At 48.0% G+C, this 22,511-nt stretch overlaps 1 protein-coding gene across 1 annotated transcript in view; it reads left to right on the top strand.

Annotated features, from left to right (window-relative positions):
- Positions 1 to 22,511, top strand: part of KIF11 (kinesin family member 11) — a 246,006-nt gene that overhangs the window by 198,978 nt on the left and 24,517 nt on the right. Inside the window, exon 21 of the mRNA XM_078643407.1 lies at positions 2,434 to 2,588. Coding sequence (XP_078499533.1) covers positions 2,434 to 2,588 — 155 coding nt within the window. The remainder of the gene's footprint in view (positions 1 to 2,433; positions 2,589 to 22,511) is intronic.

Here is a 22,511-nt window from a genome sequence, read left to right as displayed (position 1 = left end):
CACTTGGCAGCGATAGTAGCCTACACAAGGGGAGAAACGTGCAGGAGCTTCTTCACATCACAGGTGGTGAAGAGATTCCTAGAAGGAGCGAAAAGGATCGCACCACCCAAGCGGGTGCCGCCACCTGCATGGAACTTGAACACAGTCCTAACGGAACTCATGAAAGAGCCCTTTGAACCACTTCACAAGGCCTCCCTAAAGATGCTAACTATGAAAACAGCCTTCCTGGTTGCGATAACGTCCTTACGCAGAGTAAGCGAGCTTCAAGCGCTGACGCTACAAGAACCATACATACAAATACACAACGATAGAGTTGTGATGAGGACTGACCCACACTTCATGCCGAAGGTGGTATCCAATTTTCACATGAACCAGTCTATACAGATACCGAGTTTTTTCCAAAAACCCACAACCAGCGCAGAGAGAGCTCTGCACACCCTGGACGCCAGAAGGGCAGTCATGCACTACATTGAAAGGACAAAGGGGCACAGGAAAACGAAACAGTTTTTTGTGTCCTTCGCAAACAGCTTCATGGGCAAAGCAGTAACCAAAAGGACCATTGCACGATGGATCGCACAAACAATCCAACTCTGCCACAAACGGGCAGGACAGGAACTGGCTGAGGGGACACGTGCCCACTCCACCAGGAAGAAGGGCGCTACAATAGCCTTCCTGGCTAACACACCCATAGAGGACATATGCCTGGCGGCAACATGGGCTTCGGTGCACACGTTCACGAAGCACTACTGTGTGGACATACAAATGAACAAGGAAGCTCAAGTGGGACAGAAGGTGCTACAGCACATATTCAACACCCAACGCTCATCTTCCACCCAGCCGCCACAGAGATGAGAAACCGCTACAAAATCTATGCACAGCATAGTGAATCCAGAAAGATTCACGCTGCAAAACGAATAGTTTTCTTACCTGTCGGTGTAGTTTTGCAGCTTGAAGATCTTTCTGGATTCACTAGCGAACCCACCCACCTCCGCCAGAAAGATGAGGCTGGAGAGAGAAGAGGTGGTTAACTAAAGAATAGACTTTGAAAATACAAAGCGGTAAATACAAACTAAGAAGAACATTGCCATTACTTCGGAAACGAAAGAAACACGGAAAAAAAGAACCCGAAGATGGCGCCCAAGAGTGGGAGCTTCCGCAGGAAGCATGCCGACGTCACCGGAAATACACCCAAAGGGGGTGTGACGCCGACGCCCACCTGGGCAAAGAGAAAAAAAAAAAAAAAAAACAAAGAAAAGACTACGAATCCGGACCCAACCACAAGACCGCGGAATAATGCACAGCATAGTGAATCCAGAAAGATCTTCAAGCTGCAAAACTACACCGACAGGTAAGAAAACTATTCGTTTCTCCATAGGGTAACATGACTGGTTTTCACTTGGAAATTCATCTAAGTGTTGAGTTTTGAAACTTTGAAATATTCACTAACAATCACCCGATCAACAAAAACGAAATTACTCACCCGTTACCAGGAGAGATCCCAGTACTGTATCTTTGTGCCCAGCACTGACCCTAGAAAGTACTTACAACTGTGATTGTCCGATAACTTGATTTTCCTCCATAGTATAACATTGCCTAGTTTTTGCCAGAAATTCTTCTAAGTGTCGATTTTTGAAAAATACAAATATTCCTTAAAAAAATCACCTGTGTAACAAAAACGATTTCTTTCAACTGTTCACATGAGATGCACTAGGGCTGAATCCAGGATCAAGCCCAGAGTAAGAAAAACCTATGCAAAGTAATTGATATTGCATTTACTTAAAATTCCTATTGAGCTCAATGTTATTATTGTGTTGAGATTGTTTTGCATATTGCAACAACTGTATCTATTGCATTGAAAAGTCTATTGCTATTTGAAAGTATTCAACTGTAGCACCTCATTCTGAGAAAGTATTTTTATAACTACTTGTGGTTTTAAAATGAAACAATATATTTTTACATACAAAACAATTTGCCTAGAGTTCAGTTCTTGTGTGTGAGACCATTTGCTGACTGAATGTATACAATAAATGCTTTACACAGTCCTCTGATACTGCCTACTGTTAGACCAAGCAACCACTTTAGAGAGTAAGGTTATATCTAACTTTAACCTCTGCCAAACCTCTGGGGATTGTGGACTCTACGTACACTGCACCTTACCTTGGTGCAGTATATACAGAGCCACTTTCTTACACCCTCCTGTACTGAGAATACTTAAAAAAAATAATCTATATATAGTCTAAAGTAATTAAGGTAAGGTAACGTGATGAGTGGTGTTAGATGTCTTGCCATCTAAGGTCACAGCCTTGCAGAAAATACTGTAATGGCCACAACTTCTACTCTGACTGAATCACAGTAATTTATTGTGCCAAAAATGCTTTTCTTCTGTTTTTTCTTCACACTAAAATGCGGTACATTTTCTAAAATTCCCTCAAGGAGCAACACCACAAAGGAAGGATTACTCTTATCCATCTTCACTTACTAAGACCAAGCCTCGTGACCTGCTTCTGGAGACCTTTAGAAAGCAGCAGCAAGAACTGCAATCCTTTCTTGCTTTTGATGGAAGTGTTGTGGCAGAGGCCGTTGATGAGGTAATCAAGGACTTTCTTACAAAGTATTAAATTCACATACACCAAAAGCTATTCAAAACCATATTGCATTTATATTTTATGTATTCATAATCTTTTATTCGGTTTACACAGTAAATGACTTACCATGGTTAGCACTTTTGTAGTCTCATTCTTTACTACATATGAAGTTTCAAGGATTACCAATCAAAGTTGGGCTCTCTGACATTTGCAAATTCAGGATATGGTGTCTGAACCAACAGAGTTTTGCAGCATGAATCTTTTCTGGATTCACTATGCTGTGCATTATTCCGCCATCTAGTGGTTGGGTTCGTAATTGTAGTATTTCTTTCATTTTTTTTTCCGTTGCGTGGTGGGCGTCAACATACCACCATTTGGTGTCCTTCAGTGACGTCGACGTGCTTCCTCCGGAAGCTACCACCTTTGGTCGCCATCTTCAGATTCTTTTTTTTTTTGCCGGTGGGTCTGGATCAAGATGGAAGGAGCTCCAGAACTTTAAAGAGAAAAATCCACGAAAAATATCAGGAAAAGCAGGAAAACAACTTTATCGACACACCGGCCTTCAAGGCGGTGAACCGGGGCGCAGAGAAGAGGAAAAACACCGGACAAGACACCATTCAAGTTGTGCGACAATTGCCACCACAAATACGCACAGAAGAATCCGCATCCGAACTGTAACCATTGCCTGCCGTTCGACCACCACACCGAAAATTGCAACGCATGCTCGGCGTTCACCCCGAAAACTTAAAGGGAGAGGCAGAGAATAGCGTATTGTAACCTGCCGGGTCAAGGACCACCACCGTTGCTTCAAGACCTGGGCCTCTCCCGCGACGAAGAGGACAACGTCGCCGAAGGCGAGAGCGACGCGCACGTCCAAGTAGTCTACGTCGAAGAGAAACCTCCAAAGGAGGTAAGGGAAACAGCGACCCCTAAACAGTCGGTCAACCCACGAAAGAGTGACTGAGTCCTCAAACAGCCTCGGCGTAGAAACATTCAACGACCGCAAGTGCGTCCAAGGACAAACCGTCCGTCTGTTCCTTTGACAAGGACACCCAGACGGCGAAAACCCTTGATAAGACAAAGTCATCGAAGAGCAGTAACGAAAGACTCCTCGTAAAAGAAGGGGTGAAACAAACTTCAACGTAAACAAGCTCCAAGAGAAAGCCAGAAAATCTTAACACCGAAGCACAAGCGTTGGAGCTAGAAAAGAAAAAGAAGAGACTAGAAGCCGAAATGGCAAGTATCTTGCAACACAAGGATTTCAACAAAACCATGAACAAATTAAAAATTCCACTGAAAACTTTGACACACCCCGAAAAATACGATGAGGAACTAGAGATACCTACAACACCAGAACCGGCTGAGGAGGAGGAGGAAGAGTAGTACTACTTCAATGCCAAGGGAGAAGAAGAGGACCAAACCTATCACGGTTCGGCACCCTCGGAGACACTAGACCTGCAGTGGCAAGATCTTGACGCAGACTCGCCAGAAGGGCTAGACTCTTACCCTTGGAGGACCTCACTACCCAATGACATTGGGATGTACAATCAGGTGATAAAAAAAGGTGGCAAACACCTATGGAGTGCAGCTAGAGGACGAGAAACCACAATCCTGTTTTCTCCTAGAGACCTTGCTGCCCACACAGACAAGGAGTCAATTCCTTCCCATGCTACCAAGTGTGCTGGACCAGGGAACGAGAGCCTTTAAAGAACCTGCTACATACAAGGCTGTAACACCAAAGGGTGAGAAGAAATACAAACACTCCTCCAAGGACACGATGTACATCAGGGGTACAGTGCCTGCTTACTCTGATGGCTTCCACAGCCAGGAAAAGAGCTAATGTACCCACTAACGTGGGGCCACCGCCAGACAAGGAGAGCAAAAGAATGGATCTCACAGGAAGGAAAATGGAACGTAGTGCCACGATTCAGTGGCGCACAGCCAACTCGAGCGCCTTAATCAATAGGCATGCATGCCAGCACTGGGAGGAGTTCGGCGAACTGCTAAAAAATCTGCCAGATCCAGAGAAGGGCAAGCCACTTGGTGGAAGAGGGGAAGAATATGGCCAATACATGTTTAAAATCAGCCCTAGATGCTGCTGGGATAGCAAGCAGGCAAATGATCGGAGTTACAGAGAGAAGACACGCCAGTCTACGAATCTCAGGATCTGATAGAGACTACTAGCTGCAGATTCCTTAACGTAGAATCATCCACAAGTGTGACACTGGATCTGGAAAATTTTCTTTGCAACAGCATCTCTCTGCGCTGGTGGGCGGCACCACGTGACTTCCGCCCTGACGTTGTCCGCAGGCATGTCAGCAAGGTCACATAAGCCCCACACTGACGCACTAACATCAGTTTTGTCTCTTTTCCGCTTCAACGCAGATCCGGATCGTGTCCTGACCTGTTTTCAGGCCTTCTTTCTACGCTTTGCATTGAGGAACAATGTGGGAATGCCTTCGGGCTTCAAGACATGTACTTCTTGTGCACATCAGATGTCGGCGACGGACCCTCTGGTGTTTGGGCAAGCACCATGACTCCACGGACTACGACGCTTGTCAGCACCTCAAACTGAAGTCCCGGCGGGAGCGCCGGATGAAATTGCTGTTGGCCCGCGTGTCCAGGTCGGTCTCGTCCAAGCGCCCGTTCCCTACCTCGGAAGTCAGTAACCGCTGATTTGGACTGTGGCATCGCCCTACGCAACGGCCCGAAGGGTGTCGCTCGCCCACTGGTAGGTCCTGCAGCTTGTCTCCGAGGTCTTGTGCTCGTTTGGCAGAGGGTGCGGGTTCCCCTCAGGACGTGCGCCCTTGCCAGTCGCCACCCTACCCGCTGTTGTCTGGCGTCTTGGGCCCCAATTAAAGCCTGCTCTGCAGGCTTCTTTGGCCCCCCTCCTCTCCCATAAACATCTGCGGATCTCTTGCCTGGTGCGGGGCCATCCGAGGAGTCGCCGGCGTCTTCGACCCCAGTGCTGACAAGTTCAGCTTCAGGTTGTAGGAGTGTGGTGTTGTCGATGTGCGGCCCTGCAGGGTTCCCCTCTTTGACCCACGGTGTCCCTGCCTCGCTGCAAATCCCTTCGGGGCTCCCTGTGGCATCGCAGGAGATTGCTGGGACTTGGGACTCGGTCCTCTGGGCAGGCGACTGTCTTACCAGAGGCCGAGCCAGCGCTGGAAAGGTTTTCCTCCCCGGCCCTGACTGCACCGTGGGTGGTGGCCGGGACCCGGGGCACCTCCCTGAGTCCTTCTCGGTCCACTGGGAAGGCGGCTGTCTTGCTAGAGGCTGGGCCAACGCATTTCCAGTCTGCCTTTCTTTCCACCCTTCTACTCGGGGCCCTCTCCTCCATACTGCTTTTCCTTCCTTGCCTTCAGTGTTTCCTCCATCACGGGAGGCCTGGTGGTTGGATTCTTGGGGGTGTAACATCTTCCCTTCCTCCAGTGCAGCTTTGCAAGCGCTTAACACTCTTTGTGTGTTGGCCAGGGCTACCTCCAGCCAGTTGGATTCTGTGGAGTCCTTTTTGTTTCGAGGGTCCCATATAGGTGCCCGCGCTGATCTACGGCACCATGTGTTGGATGGTTGGGAGTTGGACGTGTGTATTCTCCATGCGGCCTTGGATGTTGCAGATGCTCTCGGCCATGTTATGGCCAGCTCTGTGGCTCTTTGTCGCCATGCTTGGTTGCGGGATGGTGTTTTTCCTGAGAATATTAGGGAGAGTCTGGTTGACATGCCGTTTGATGGGGTTCTTTTGTTGAACACCCACGCGGACTCCGCCATTCAACGGCTCCTTGCGGGGCTCCGGCCTCCCCCCCCTCCGTAAGCTTGGCTTGTTGGTCCTCCGGTGCTTTATGGGAGACGTTATCCCACCTTTTTCCTGGAATATAGTGTTTCGGTTGGACCTTCTGTGTGCCTTCGGGGTCCTTAGGTTGGTCCCTCTCTACTGTTGGTTGCTGGTACAGCCCCTTTGGGAATTGTGTGTTTTTTGGTTGTTTACTAAGCAGTCTGTGGTTCTAACCGCAGGTCCTTTTTGTTGTTGTTTTCCTCTGATGCAGGATTTTTTCCCTAAGAGTGGTTCCCATGTTTTCTTTGGGACGTGTCATACCCTAAGTGGGGTATTTGTAGCTATTGTATAGCTCTGTCCTACGCTGGGAGGGTGAGGACTCACTTTTTCGGGTTCCTCACATTTCCTGGCATCGTTGTATACCGCTGGTGCGGTCTCATAGATCTTGTCTGGGCGCAGCTTGCACTACTCCAGGTTCTGTCCTCTTCGGTATCCGCTGCATCACTGGACTGGCTTCCGCATGCCGTTTACGGTGTAGTATTGGGATGTTTTTCCCCTTTTTGTCCGGCGCTTCGGCGTGCTGGCTGAGGGCTTAGTTCCGTCTGACGTATTCCTCTTCTGGTTGGTCCCACCTCTTTTCGTGGGTTGGTTTGTGGCTGGCATGGTTTTCCTTTGGGAGTTGTTCTGAGTTTCCCTGGCCTTTGCCTTCGTTTTGTGCTCGGCTTGTTCTGGGCGCACTGCTTCAAGGTGCGAGCTGCCGCCTGAGCACGCCTGCTCTTTCTGATCCACCACTGTGGGCCTTGGCGTACATCTTGTACTTCTGCTCCTGGTCTTTCTGCCCCTTGTCTGCTGGAGCTTTGTGCAGCTATGTCTTGCTTCTCAAGTGTGCTTTGTCGAGCCGCTTCTGCCCTGTTCGCTGCCTCGAGGCTGATGCCTGTTCAGCTTCCCTTCACTGTGTGTGTTCTCCTGCGGCGAGCTCTGCCTCTGGTTCTACCTCATCTCCTTGGAGTTTGAGGTGGTTATTCTTCCTTGGTACTCTTCTGGAGTTACCTGTCCCTCCAAGGTCTTCTGGAGTATGTCCCTGGTACCTTGGCTGGGCTTGGAGTCTTCTGGCCTCCCCTCACCTTGTCTTGCTTGCTTCGGGGAGGGCTGGCCCGCCTTTCTTGTCGCCATTACTGGTCCCCTGCTGGGGCTCTGTTTCTTCCTTCTGAAGGGGTTCTCCCGCAGGCCCTCCTCCCCTTTGGGTGCGGCTAGGGTATCTATTCTACGTTAAGGAATCTGAGGCTAGTAGTCTCCATTAGATGTAAGAGTTACTTACCTTTTGGTAACAGTGTATCTGGTAGAGACGATTCTAGCCACAGATTCCTTCACAACCCGCCCTTCCTCCCCGTTCTGCCAGGACCTTCAGCTTGGTGTTCTGCACTCGCCTACCTCTGGGTGGTTTTGTCTTCTGCGAGTGCTCTTTCACTTCCTCCCTAGCGGGATGCTTCGTTCTGTTTTTTTGTTCCACTCCTTCCTTTCTGGTAATTGGTTGGTGGGTTCATGGGTTCTTCTGCATCCCTGCACCCTGGGCTTCCAGTGTGGAGCCTACTCTTGATCTTCTACCCTTTTTCATTGCTTGGAATTTCTGACTCCTCGGCAGTCCTCTGAGTTGGGGTCTCTTGGTTGTGCCTCAGCCTTTAACTCCTTACAGGGGCTACGCCTCTCCTTGCTGGTGTGGTCCTGGGGCAATTTGACGTTATTCTTCTGTTCTCGCCTTGTTGTCCTTCACTGTTAATAGACTGTGGTTGCAGGCCTTCTTCGTTTGCTGTGACATTTTTCACAAGCTTTTTTGTTACAGGGAGGATTTTGTGTTTGCTTGCAAGGTTGCTTCACAGTAGCTATGCTCTGATCTTCCCTTCTATGACTTTCAGTGCCACAGTGCCTGGCACTTCTCAGAATGCGCTGTTCCTCTCCATTCGCTTCTCTGCTTCTTTCACACTCTGTTTCCTTATTATCACAGTTTTTGTTTGTGATGGCTCTGCGTTGTGGCGTAAAAGTTCTCTGAAGAAAACTGACGTCAGCACGCCGGGGTGGAGCTTATGTGACCTTACTGACGTCATGCCCCTGGACGACGTCCGGGCTGAGTCGCGTGGTGCCGCCCCGCGGCGCGCAGAGATGCTGTGGCAAAGAACATTTTCCTGATCCAGTCCCACTCCTAGGGATGATTCTACGTTAAGGATTTTACGGCTAGTAAGTAACTCGTACGTCCAAACGCGAGTTGACAATTGACAATTTTTATTGACTGTATAATTAATTAAAATCGTTACAGTAAAATCAACAATGAAACAATTTCTGTATATATAAAAAATAGATACTTAAAAAAACTGAGTTTAAAAGCTAGTGCTAAAATCAGAACTGTGATTAGTTCCATCCTTTACTAGCAATTAAGTATTTTATTCGAGTGACTAAGACCCACATGATTGTCCGTTCCCCAACTTATGTGCCTCGGAGTTAGTCTGTTGCAGGTGAGCGTATAAGCTACTATCGATGGTGCATTGAGTTTCTTACTAGTTGCGTTGTTTTCTTGGAAGGGGACGTGCAAATGGGACGCTGACATTGGAGCTGCGTGAATGGATCCCGTCCGCTGTGGCCCACAGCTTTTAAGGTCAGCCTGATTTGGTGGATGAATTTCGCCAGTCTTGCCAGGATCATTGTGCTGGTATTGGATAAACATAGTGCTGATGCTTCGCTACAAGACTTAATATTCGTGCTGAGGCAAATTGGGCGCAGCAATCGCCGGCGGTCGTTGTTGAGGTTTGGGCAGCAACAGAGAAGGTGCAGCCAGGATTCCTTCTTATAGGTACACAATCTGCACGTTATGGATTCCCCGTTTCGGGCCCAAACGGGATTGAAATCAGCTATCCCAAGCATGGTCAGCCTCATGTATAGAATTTTGCTTCTGGTCTGAATTGTGAGAGACTCACTTAGGTAGGGTTGAGCTGTTCCTGCCCTATATGAGTCATTTAGTGGGGCCAAATGCGGGCTTCGGCGAAGTGATTTGTGGTCAAGGTCGAAGGAAGTTTCGCGCACTTGTCTATTAATGGCTTTCTTCCATGCGCTCTGGGGGATGTCCTGCCTCGGCATGCTTTCTTCCTCGATATTCAAGACTCGTATTGCCTTTCCCAGCCTTGTGTGCCATTCCGAACCTGGCTGCTCGAAGATAGATCTCAGATGATATTTTAAAGAGTTGGCCAGGGGCCCTTAATATTCGTAAATATTGCTTTATAGTCTCACCTTGACATATCATGTCTGGTCTTGCAAGGCCGAGCTCCAGTCTTAGCCTGGTTTTTCTTGCCAGCTTTGGAATTTGTAGCACCGATTTATATGCCTTGGCCTGAGCAAGATTGAGAAGAGTATCCAGTTTCCCGGGGAAGGCTAGGTGGCCATAGCTGATTGCTGGAAGAAGTTTTGCTCTAAGGGCTATCAGAATAGGGCTGGCGGAAGGGCTAGACAGGTTCTGGCTGAGTTGTCTTAATGCGTGGATGACCTTATTGGCTTTCGAGCTCTGCTGGTTTATATGAATGTTCGCCTTGGCCCGTTCCGTGAGCCAGACCCCTAAGTAGTTATATGAGGCCACCGAACTAATTAGATCGTTCCCCATTTGCCACTGTGCTTTCTTTTTCCGTTGGTAGGGCCCAAAGATAATGACCTTGGTTAACTGTCAAGTTGTTTGCTATGTTGAAGCTGTTTAGAGCATTTAATGCTCTTTGTAGTCCCACCTTCGTATGGTCCAGTATGACTGTATCATCGGCGTACTGGAGAACAGGAAGCCTCACGGTTCCTAATCTTGGGGCTATTAGGCTGGCGCCTTTTAGTGCCTCTCCCAGGTCTGCCGTATATAAGTTAAAGAGGGTGGGGGCCAGCACGCACCCTTGCTTCAGCCCGTTCTCTATGCTTATTTTGGGGGAGACTGTGCGGGCACTTGTTTTTACCCTCACCCAGGTGTCCTCATGTAATGACATTATTGCCTTCAAAAGATTTGGAGGGATGCCCCACTTTTCTAGTTTCCACCATAATCGTTTTCTGACTACTTTGTCGAAGGCGGTGCTGTAGTCCACGAAGCAGCAAAAGAGTGGGAGGTGGTTCTTCAATGTTGCCTGGGCTGAAATGTGTGCGAGCGCCATGACATTGTCCATTGTTGATGCCTGGGGCCTAAAGCCTGTCTGGTGCATGGGTATTATGTTTCTCTCTTCTACCCATTTTTCTAGATCGTTCAATAGTAGGCGAGCGTAAGCCTTAGCTTCCAGATCTAACAGGGCGATGAGCCTGTAGTTTGTCAGCTTTAGGCGATCTCCTTTTTTGAAGATTGGGACAAGTATGGAGCCCCTCCAGGACTCAGGGATTGTTGCTGTCGAAAAGGAGTAATTGATGAGCGGAGTCAGGAGTTTGGCCCAGAATTCCGGTGCCTGTTTGAAGACCGGAGCTGGAATCCCGTTAGGCCCCGGGGCCCCGTCGTTCCTCATGCTCTTGATGGTTTTGATGACCTGTTGGGTGTTTACCCAAGTTGGTAGAATATCATCTACGATGTCCGGGGATCTATTTCCCTTCGGGGCCTTGTCTGGGCACGGAATTGGAGCTCCTGGTTTTGTGCCGCTCAGTTGCACCGGCTCTGCAGACTCCGCTTTATCCCTTGGTGGGGAGGCCGTTACATATAGCTGCTTCACATGTTGTATCCAGACCCTTTCTGCAATCCCATTTTCTCGTGATGGGCCTCGGTTGCTCAGCTGATTTATATATCTCCAGAGTTGTGCTGAGTTCTTTTGTTTAAGCAAGGAGAAGACCTTGAGCCACTTGCTTTCCGTGTCAGCTTTTTTGTGTTCCCAAACCTTCTTCCTGAGTGAAGCCCTCAGTGAGGCAATCGATACTCCCTCGGTTTGGGGGCGACCTCTTTTCTTGTCTGCAAGTGCTTTGCGCAACTGTCTTTTATGGTCACGTATGTCCTGTGGGAGGATACTTTCTGGTCTATGTGGCCGGTCTATTCTAGTGTTTTGGGGTTTGGGGTTCCCAAGCTTGGATTGTAGATCCTCTATTATATTTTCCCATCCTTTTATGAGTGAGGGCTCTCTCAGTAAGCTGCCTTCCAGAGCCTGGTCCAGCCAAATTTGAAGTGTACTGTTAATCTTTTCTGACCACTTAATCCTCCGCAGGACAGTGTGTTTCTCCTCCCCACTTGAGTTCCCGATGGATTGGTAGACGATGGCGGGCGGTACATCCAGCTGGAATGCTGCTCTTAGTGGCCTGTGGTCGCTTTCCTTCCTGTCTTCCACTTCGAATTCATCCATTCTGGCCGCCAGCTCTTCGCTGATCATGATGTAGTCTATTCTTGAAACGTCCCGGAATGTGGGCTTGGGCTGCCATCCGGTCGAGCGGGCTCATCAGTTCGTTGGTGGATATCAGCTTGTGATTGTTTAGAAAATTGTACAGGGAGGCTGCCCTGCCCGAGCCCCCAGGAGATGTTTCGGTTTTGTCCAGATTTTTCAAGTTGAAGTCCCCAGCGAGGATTACCTGGGAAGTTTTGTGCTTGTTTAGCAGATCAGTTTCTGTGCCAGAGCCTCCAGTTTGCCTTTCATTAAGGTCTGTGCAGGGTTGATGTAGCAGTTTATTACCAGTAGGCTCATTGGCTGTTTATTGAGACTCAAGCCTCTTATCTGCACAGCTTGCAAACCGGGGAAGTTCAAGTTGATAGAGGTGACTGTGAGTGCACACATGTTTTGTAAAGACGGATAGACCGCCGGCTGGGCGACCGAAGATATTCATTTTTACGGCTGGTATTTGATGTTCGTAGTACCCTGCCAGAGGAGTGGTGGACAAGGCCCACGTTTCTTGGAAACAGATTATGTCTCCGCTTTCCAGAAACTGTTTCAGGTTTTTGTTTTTACCGATTTTGCTGATCCCTGCTATGTTCCAGGATATTATAGTTAAATTCGGCTTTAACGTTGGTCTGGGCTCGGCGTCTCCTCTGGCAGGCTGGCTTTTGTCCAGGTTAGGAATGCTGTGTACTCCTTCTTGCGTGTCCGATTTGGTCAGGGGGGGGGGGGGGATATGGTGCAGATGACCCGTTGTTTTTTTTGGCAGGAAATTCTAATGCCCAATTGATCCCTTTTATCCGTCTGGTTTCTGTCTTTAGGGCCCGGACTGTTTATCCCATGCAGTACCGACCAAGTGGCCTTTCTCCCTCTTTCGGGGGCCAGTACGTGTGGATATTTTGGATTCGGCAAGATCCGAACTTCAATGCCCCATTCCGCAAATCGGGTGGTGTTGTTCACTACAGCTTGTTGTATTGCTTTGTTCTTCAGGGCCACCACTGAGGAGTCACCCTGAGTGTCCCCCTTCATGCTCTCGAATTTCACCCATTCTATGTCGCCAGTGCCTATCTTGTCTAGGGTGTCCAGATGTTTAAACAGGCGTAAGATGTTACTCCGGTTCAGGATGTCGTGGTTTCCCGTGCTCGGGAATCTAGGTGTGAAAACCACCTCAAAGACAACTTCTAATGGAGCCGGCGTTTGTGCTCTTTCTTCCTTTTCTATAGCAGGCGCTGCTGAAGTTGGCTCTTCGTTTACACTTCCTTGATGGCTTGAGGGGGAGCTTCCTTGAGGCCTTACGTTTTGGCCGCTGTTCATCCAGGTAGCAAGCCGGATCTGCATGTTTGGAATTAATTGGTTTAAGGTGATCCCTTGCTGCTTCTTTGTTGCCAAGATTATCTGGGATGGCGATTCTATAGTAAGTGGTTGTTTTCCGCCCGTTGAGTGGATATCGGTGAAATGGTTTTGCCTCTCTGGTGACTTTTGACCATTTGCTTTGGAGCTCCTTAAGGGGGTTGTTAATTTGAGTTGGGCTTCCGTTATCGAGGCGGCTGGGTAGGCCCTATTACCCCAGTTTTTTTCTGTAAATATTGGATACAGCTGGGTTGCTTTTGTGCCCGGTTTTGGGGGCGGTTGATTGATTTTCAATAGCTGGGTTTGTCTCGCTTTTAGCTTTGTTTTTTTCTGCTGTTTCTTTAGCTTCTTTTTTGCTCTCCTTGATAATGATATTTCTTGCGTATCTGTTGCACGTGAGCTGTGCTCCTGCTGGACTGTTCCGGAAACATCACCGTCCCCGAGATTTGGGCTTTGTAAGTTTTTAGACGCTTTTAGGCTACTTTCTAGTATGTTATTTGTAAGCCCTTCGCTTTTGCCATTGTTGGCGGTGTTCTGCTGTCCGAGTGGGACCACAGGGTGCTGTTTCCCTGGGGATGGAACTGTTGTGCTTCTCCCGTTCTTCTTGCTTGTTATGGGTTGGAACCGCCTTGCCCCCTTTCGCTAGTTTCACTATATCTGCTAGAACCTCGGGAAGGCAGGCCCATTTCTCGATGAGCGTAGAGCAGCGACAGGAGCAATCGCTCCGGTGGAAGGACGCAAGTTCGGAGATCCTGTCGTCAAGGGCCTCCACCTTGAAGCTTATGTCTGCTAGGCGGCCTGCAATAGCTTGTAGGAGATCTATTTGCACTTCCATCTTCGTTGATTGCCATAGAAGAGCTTTATTGGTGGCACTATTAGTCTCCGTCAAGAATGATTTCTCTGGAGTCAATTCCGCACTGCTATTACAGGCGAGATAGAGCGATTTTGTGTTAGGGGCCCATGGGGACGTCAAAGGCCATGACCAGTTTGGGGTTAGGTCGAGGGTTTGTTCGATCTTTTGTTCCAGACTATGGAGAAGTGAAATTGTAGGATCGCCTGCCGCTGCGGCCGAGCCGTCAGGCTGGGGGGCCGTTGATTTAGGATGATTAGGTTCATCTAGCGGGTCGCTTTTCCCCGAGGGCTGAAGGTGAGGGCCGAAGTCATTAGTCTGGTGGATTTGAGCTGTTGTCCTTACTGTGTGGCCTCCTGTGGGTATTGCTGTTTCGATGGTTTTGCGGTTTGTAATGTCCGGCCCGTTGTCTTTGGGCGGAGATAGAGTTCCACCCCTGGGTTGATTTATAGATTGCATTGGGTAGGGCTGTTCTTGGACTTCGCTGGCCATTTCCTGGTTAGTCCTATGTATTTCACCTGTGACAGTCTGATCCTTAGATTTACTGGAAGAGAGAGACGAAAGTCTACTGTGGTGGTTAGTGCTGTTTTCTCGGGCTGGGCGTGGAACATCAGGGGAAGCGCCCTGGTTAGGATTATGGTTGCTGCTTAAGGGATCTATTTTCTTGAGGAATTTTCTGATCGAACCCCTTTGGTCTACCTCTTGCGGTTTTTCGTTTAGGCTGTCGGTGAGTGATTTGCTCCTCGTGACTCTGGTTAGTGACGGGTTGGTCGGCGGTTGCATCTTGGGGCTTTTTTCCGGGGTCATAAGTGATCGCCCCTTATTTTTGAGGCCCATGTGGCCGAGGACCTTCGGGGGTTTCTCTTCCCTCTGGCTGGCAGCAGCACTGAGTCAAGGAACCCAGCCTCTGCTGTCCTCCGTAGGCTGTTACTTTGTTGTCGAGCTCCCTGCTCTGTCCCTGTCCACTCTCTCCCCTCTTGCTTTGTGGCGGAAGAGGGGCCTGTCAATTTTCCCTGTCCGTCGCTCTCACCATGGTTGCAGCCTATGCGCCCCTCGTGGCTGTTATCGCGTTTAGCGTCGCTCTCACCTTGGTCAGTTGGATGGCAGATCAACTTGAGGGTGGTGAGGGTGAGCGTGGCTCACGATGCAAGGCACTGTTAGCACCCCGCCCTGGCAATCCGGGCTTAGGCTGCCTCTTGCTGCTGGTTGCTTGTTGCTGTAGGCGCTATGCTTGCTGCCAGAGCACCACTCGCGGCTGCTGCCGCGTCCTGCAAGGGCTCTCCCAAAGCTCCACTCGCGTCCTGCAGGGGCTCGCGGCTCTGGCCGCGCCGAATGCGCCACTCGCGGCTCCTGCCGCGTCCAATTCACGGCTCCGGCCGCACCCAAAACGCCACTCGCGGCTACTACCGCTACCGGACGCTCGCGGCTCCGGCCGTGGCCCGAGCACCCCTCGCGCCTGTTAGCGCGTTTGAGCCGCGCCCGGAACACGGCACAGACTCCCACCGTGCCCGCGATATTTTCCGGCAGGGGGGTTGCCTCGGGGGGATTGCCTCCACGTCTCGGACCGGGCGCTTCGGTCGGCGTCCTCCTTTGCGCCTTCCTCGTCTCACGGCTCGTTGCTCCACCTCTCACAGTGATTAGGAACCATCAGAGAGCCAGTTCGATTTTCCAGCGCCAGTTCGATTTTCCAAACGCGAGTTTCAAAGTAACCTCTTGAACACTCCGTTCAATGTTGAACAACTATTCGGAACAGCCGTGGAGGACAAACTAACTCCGCTGAAGAAAGAAAATGAAACGGCAAGGTCCATGGGGGCTCTACAATTCAGAGGTATGCGTAAAGGGACACCATTGCGGAGACCAACATGCAGAGGTAACCACCAACCAGTAATCTCACACCAGACCTTTCAACAAGGTTACCAAGGAGGGAACCAGGGTCAGCAACAGGGTCAACAGCAAGGATGGCAATACCAACAGGGGAGGCAATCCTTTTCAGGGCCCATTCGAGGAAGAGGCCAACAGCAGAGAGTGGGACAGCAGCCCACCTCCAAATGACTGCAATACAACCTTGTTGTACATTCTAAAAAGATCTCAGATGGCGCAACACCCAATAAACAGACAAGAATATCAGGTTCCAAACAACAAGGAATACCTCCAACATGCAACACCAGTGGGAGGCAGAATAGAAAACTTCTTCCAGGGGTGGAAGAGGATTACATCAAACAAATGGATATTAAACTTAATTCGATACAGATACTGCATAGAACTGGCAATACAACCACCATGCAAAAAAACAAGATGGTGGAATAATGCACAGCATAGTGAATCCAGAAAAGTCTTCAAGCTGCAAAACTACACCGACAGGTAAGAAATTATACTTTGCCTGGGCTAGCATTCCAATCGTTCTTTTGCTCACTGTTCCATCTTAGTTTGGACCCAGCCATCTTGAAATCTTGATCCTCCTCTAGTTTGAACAGTCAAGCTCGAACTACAAGGCCTGGTCCTCCCTTGTGTGTTTTGCTGTCATCCCTATGTGGTATGCCCAGACGTGGGTCCCGTGCTCACTACGTCACTGGAGTCCAGCTATCCTGGCTGATGACGGCTGATTGCCAGAAATCGGTCCTAGGATGCTTGATTCTGGTCCAGGGAAGACCTGGCTTGGCAGTTCGGGCTGGAATATTCCCATGAGGCACAGGATCAAGACTGATTTGCATATGGCCATGTCTGAACTGGGGTGGCGTGGTGACCAAAATACTGATGGATTAAACCCAGATCTGTGACTGGGGTTGAATGTTTTGCCAATGTGCAACATTCCGTCCATCACCTTGTGTGTTTTGCCTCCCTGAACAGGAACACCAGCATTCAAAGACTTGTTTCGTGCTGACCCGGTTTCTCACCTAGGACACTAGCTGACTATAAGCCACCTCAAATGTTCTACTTTTAACTCTTGAAAGGCATGGGTTTGTTGTAAACGTATCAAGGACCCTATTTAAATATTCCCGATTTATGCCCTTATGCAAGGCTACTCCCATAGACTCCTAGAAAGCACAACGCGTTCTTAAACAAACCAAGCCTCCAGCAGCCCGGGAATTCCCCCTGCTTCTGTATTGATCTGTCCTAGAACTCCTGGAGTCCTAAAAAGAACTGCGAGTTCTTAGTGACGTCTTATGTCCAACCTTACGTCAAACTCGGCACCTTCCAGGTATAAATATACCAACAGCTGCCCTAGCAAACACACGGTGGTTTGGAGCAGATCAGCTATCTACTTGCCCGATGCCCTGCTGTGGCAAGTGCCGAAGGAAGCCGACCCTCCCATTGACGCCCTGAGAGAGACGCTGACTTTTCTCCTGCCGAGAAATCCAGCTCCAGTGTTTCCAGTCACCCTTGCGGGTTGCTGGGAGATCGAGTCCTGAGAAAGAGATACAAGACCTCCTTTATTCTATAACCAAGGTTAGATCCTTAGAGAATTCTTGATTCAGATTCTTGGCAAAAACTATCTTAACTTAAACTGCAAGCTCACTTACTCCTTCCCACGTACTATGCTTAGGTTAGGTACACTGGGTAGGCGTATCTTAGAAGCACCAGTTGAGTACGTTTAGTCATGGTTTTATATATGTATATATTTCATACATTATAAACACTGTATGGCTTAGAAACCATACCATGCTTTTACAGTATTATTTTATAATACTCCTTTTACTGTACGCACTTTACTTTATAACAAGTATTGCAATTGTAGCAACTCACTTCTCTTGCATGTGAAAACACCCGTCTCTCTATTTCTCGGCGCTTCTGGTGAAACTAAGTATGCACGATTGACTGAGTGAAATAGTTATCTATTGTTTTCGCGACTCTGGAGATATACTCCTTATTCTGGAGGGAGCAAAGTTGTCATGTTTATGCGGTTCTCGGAAACTAATCCCTTCTTGTCTATTCAGGAAACTTAACTCCTTCCTGTTTACTCGAGAAAGTTTCTAGTGACCTCTGAGCTAGCTGGCATTCATAATTAAGTCTAACATATTCAATAGAGACCTAGACGACCTCAGTCCTACGTCTAAACTATTGTTTGTTATTCCAATGCGCAGAGCCTATTGGGAATATAGGAACTACACTACAGGTTAACTCTAAGGAAAAGGTTGCAGTATTTCCAATTTACCGGTCTTCGACATCAAGAATTTAAGATAAGCAGGACACTATTATGAAATATCTTAATCTGCAGTCTTTTTTTAAATTTTATTTTTTATAAAAAAAAATTGTCTTCATCTCACATTGTCAAGTCGTTGCGGAACTTGTACAGCCATGTTCTCTAACTGGGAACCACTTGGCTTACCGCATTCGCTTGGGTCACCTGACCTCTCCCCTTTTTAGTACGGGGACATGGTGTAATCATTGGACCAACTGGGTGAGTCTTAGATTTCTTCCCCAACTCATTAGAGGATGCCAGATGTTAGATGGCTTATCCTCTACACTCTCATATTCCAGCCGGGCCATGACAAATGTTGCTTTAAGCCAGTCCTCTCTTTTCGGGGGGTGCGGGTCTTTCCATCTCCTGCAGATTTCTCTCCTTGCCAATAAGATCATGTAAAATAGGAGACCTTAGTCCTGCCACGAAGCAGTCTGACAAAAAAGACCATCTCCAAATAAGACCAGGGAGAGATTGACCTCCACCCTGGTCTTGAAAACTCCCAGCAGAGTATCCCCCACCTCTTCCCAAAATGTTTCCAATTCTATACATTCATAAAAAATATGTATGTCGTTGGCTCACGGGGTATGACATCTCGGACATTTAGGTGGAGGTGTTGGGGCAAATTGTGCTATTTTGTAGGGAGTGTAATCAAGTCTATTGGTAACATAAAAGTGGTTCTTTTTCAAGGAGGCAGGTTTTATAAACTTATATAATGTCTTTAAAGATGGCTCAAACATGGCCTCTGCCTGCAATGCCATGGGGGATTGGCTCCAAGTCGCCTCTGAGGGAGGGATCCCAAGATCTTCAGCCTTTAATAGGTAATTGTACCACATAGATATTTCTTTTTTAACTGGTAAGATGGATTGACACAGCCTCTCAATTTCCCCATTACCTTTTATCTCATCCCATTCCGCAACATACCAGGATACTAACTGTAGATATTTAAATCTAGATAGTCCGGGCCCTACCTTTGCCCTCAAATATTCCCATGGATGTACCCCCTCAACATCCATCAATTCAGTCCAAGTAGTAATTCCTGCCCTCTTTATTGGTATTGCCAAGGTATCTCTGAGACATTCCGGGGTTCCGGGTGAGTCCCAAACAGGAGCCAGATCTGAATAGTAACTGATCCCCCAGCTAACCCTTACCCTGTACCACATCTCCAGGGCTGCCTTTAGAACCTTCAAACGAACCCGCTTGAAGAATCTCGGGGATCCAAACTTACACATGAAGGCCTCACCTCCACCTCCCCCTTCTACTCTCAGCATTTCTCCCAACAATCTGCCCCAGGTTGACTCATCTGGTTTAATAAGTAGCATCCGAATGCTCTTAAACTGGAAGGCCACTGCATACAGACTGTCGGGGAGATCCAGCCCTCCTTTAAGCAATCTTCGTCTAAGCTTTTTCAAAGTCAAACGGACCCCTTTGTCCCCCCCATACAAAGCTTCCTATCTTACTCTGTACCTTACTGAGGTTTTTTTGGGGGGAAAGTTAAAGGTATAGTAGAAAATAGATCAGAAAGCTTGGGGAGAATTACCATTTTCACAAGGTTAATTTTCCCATAAATGGTTAATGGAAGATTCCTCCATCTACTAAACAGACTGTCTATTCCTCTAATCACTCTATTTAAATTTAACTGGGGGATTTTATCCTATTCCTTCACAATATATATCCCCAGATATCTAAACTCAGAACTCACTGTGCCCCTCCATTGATCTAAATGCCAACACATGACCTCTGTTTTTGATCTGTTAACCTCATAGCCTGCTATAGACCCGAATTCTGCCAACAACTCCTCAATCCGAGGAATCGCTGCATCTGGGTCACTTGTATATAATATCAGGTCATCTGCGTAGAGGGCCAATTTAGAGCTAGAAGGCCCAGACCGGAACAGGGCGATTGATTCGCCTAGCCTTATAGCTTGTGCCACGGGTTCGATGTATATGTTAAACAGCAACGGGGAAATAGGGCACCCCTGCCTGGTTCCCCGCTGTATATTAAAGCCGGATGTTAATAAGCCATTTAGGAGGATCCGCGCAGAAGCACCCTTATAGCAGTTCTGTAAAGTCTGAATGAATACCGGGCCAAACCCCATTGCCAGTACTATTAATCAATCGGGTCCACCTCACGTAGGGTGAGTGTATATCCTGATGTTAATGGAATACACATCGTTATTTAAGATACCCCTCACACACCAAACGGGCCCTTGGTGTCATGCTTCATCATCGGGGTCTTCCCGTCCTGCTGCGGGACGGGGCAGTGCTGCGACAAGCGACTACGCTGGAGCACCTTTAGATGGGGGTGCTATGTGAATGGAGTGAGTGTCAGTGAGGTCAGGAGTGATACACAAAGTGATGTTAAAAAATACCTGGCCTAGTGGTAAGAATTTTTTTTTAATAAACACTGGCTGGTATTGTTAAAAATAAGTGTGAAGCGGAGAAGTAAAGCTGGTTAATGGGCTTACTCTCCTGTGTGGGTCAACATGTTTCGGGGCTTGGAGCCCCTTCGTCAGGACCGGGAGAAGATCCCCCTGTCACTCACTCGTGTTACACCACAAAAAAGATTCTAATAAGGTGTATGTACATATAAATGTGAAGAAAATATCTTATCAATGTGTGTAGCTATATATTTTATAATTACACCGTTCCTACCACTATCAGAATTGCTGATGTAGTATGCCTGAGAGACAAGAAAAGGTGGTTATTATTGCGCGGATCCCAAATGCGCTTGACTCTGAGTCACCTGTGAGGGAGAAAGAGACAGACAAACATATATACCAACTTAGGTACTGGGATCATTGGTGATTTTGAGTGATACTCAATCGTGAAACAGCAAGACACTGTTTGAAACATACAGTCGATCACACATGGAAGTGGTACACATATGGGTAGGTTAAGCCATGAAGGTAGTCTATATTAAATACATACTTTTTAGAGGGAGGATTCAATGCCCCATGAGCCAGCTCTAAACAGAAGGGTATTGGAGGGTCCAACTGCAGATGGGGAAAGAAAGGTAGAAAGCACAAAAGGATGTTTCCTATTCCAAAGTTCCCTTCTTGAGGTCCTAATGAACTAGAGTGAAAGAGCCTAGGTGAGGCTCTGAAACAGTCCTGTTCGTTCGGCTATGCCGTACTTACTCAACCCCCAGCACGACGGTGCTTCCTCCTTCGTTCGCGGCTCCCGTGTTTATGGAAGGAGCGAGATTGGCGGGTTTTTATATGCTTGCAAGTAAAGGAGTAATTGGTTAATTGCTTTGTTAACGAGACAGGTGTGCCGCTATAGATGGGGCCTACAATCGTGTTGCTGCGGCGGCCATTATTGACTGGTTATTTTCTGTTCGTAACGTGGGTGAAGACTTGCTGTTCGCACTCAGTTCGCTCGGCGCTAGAGGTTAAATGCCGTAGTTACTTAAACCTCATGACCGAGTCTCTGGGTATTGCTTCTGTTTAAAACACACTACCGTCAACTAGCGCGCATGCGCAGTTATGTCCTCCTTATGCTCAATGGAGAGGTACATTCACCGCGCATGTGTGTGTTCGAGCCGTTCTGCAGCGGCTCTAGCGTTAGAGGCCCCGTGTCGTGGTGGGCGTAGCAAATACTTAAGACCCGCATATGCGCACAATGGAAACTGGCTTAGGCGTGCATACCTGAGTAACTACAATTAACGAGTTGGTAGACAGCTCAAGGAGGCTCTCACTACGCTGGTTATATTAGGTCATACAAGATACAAGCCTGTTATAATTTGTGACTATTGTGGCAATGGTTCAATTGAGGTGAGGTTTTAGGGACGGAGTTGGGACCAAGGAATGTCATCATTAAGGCCAGTATGGTGTGTTCCAAGTCGGTACACCCAGCGTTGTTCTTTAGATAAGAGATCTTTGTCATTTGGGAAGGCCTCAATGACTGTCCATTTAAGTTCGTGGATATTATGTCCCATAGTAGCGTAGTGTGCAGCCATTCTGGTTGTTGTTTTGTTGCAGCGTACATTCTGCGGTGTTCGCTCATACGAATTTTGACAGGTCTACTGGTCATGCCAACGTATTCCTTATTGCAGGGGCAAGTGATCAGATAAACCACATTGCGGCTATTGCAATTGGTAAAAGAGCGTTGCTCCCATACAGTTTGGTTGGAGAAAGTGATGCTTTTGCTTTTCTGTGTGTATTGGCAGGACACACAAGAGCCACATGGATGGTGACCGCTGACTGCTGTGAGTCTTTGAGGTTCATTGCTAGCAGTTTTTTTCGGTCTAGTGTGGACTAACAGGTCCTTCAGATTTTTTCCTCTTCTATGTGAAAACCTAGGCTTAGGGAAATTAAGTTTTCCACAATTTAGCAGTCTCCAGTGTTTGTTCACAATTTTTGTTATGCGATTGGAATTGGTATTATACGTAGTTACGCAAACTGGACGTGAATCAGGTTCTTTTA

This window comes from Lissotriton helveticus, chromosome 5_1 (genome assembly GCF_964261635.1).
Source record: "Lissotriton helveticus chromosome 5_1, aLisHel1.1, whole genome shotgun sequence".
In the NCBI taxonomy this organism is placed as follows: Eukaryota; Metazoa; Chordata; class Amphibia; order Caudata; family Salamandridae; genus Lissotriton; species Lissotriton helveticus.
This window is presented reverse-complemented; position numbering and strand designations above follow the sequence as displayed.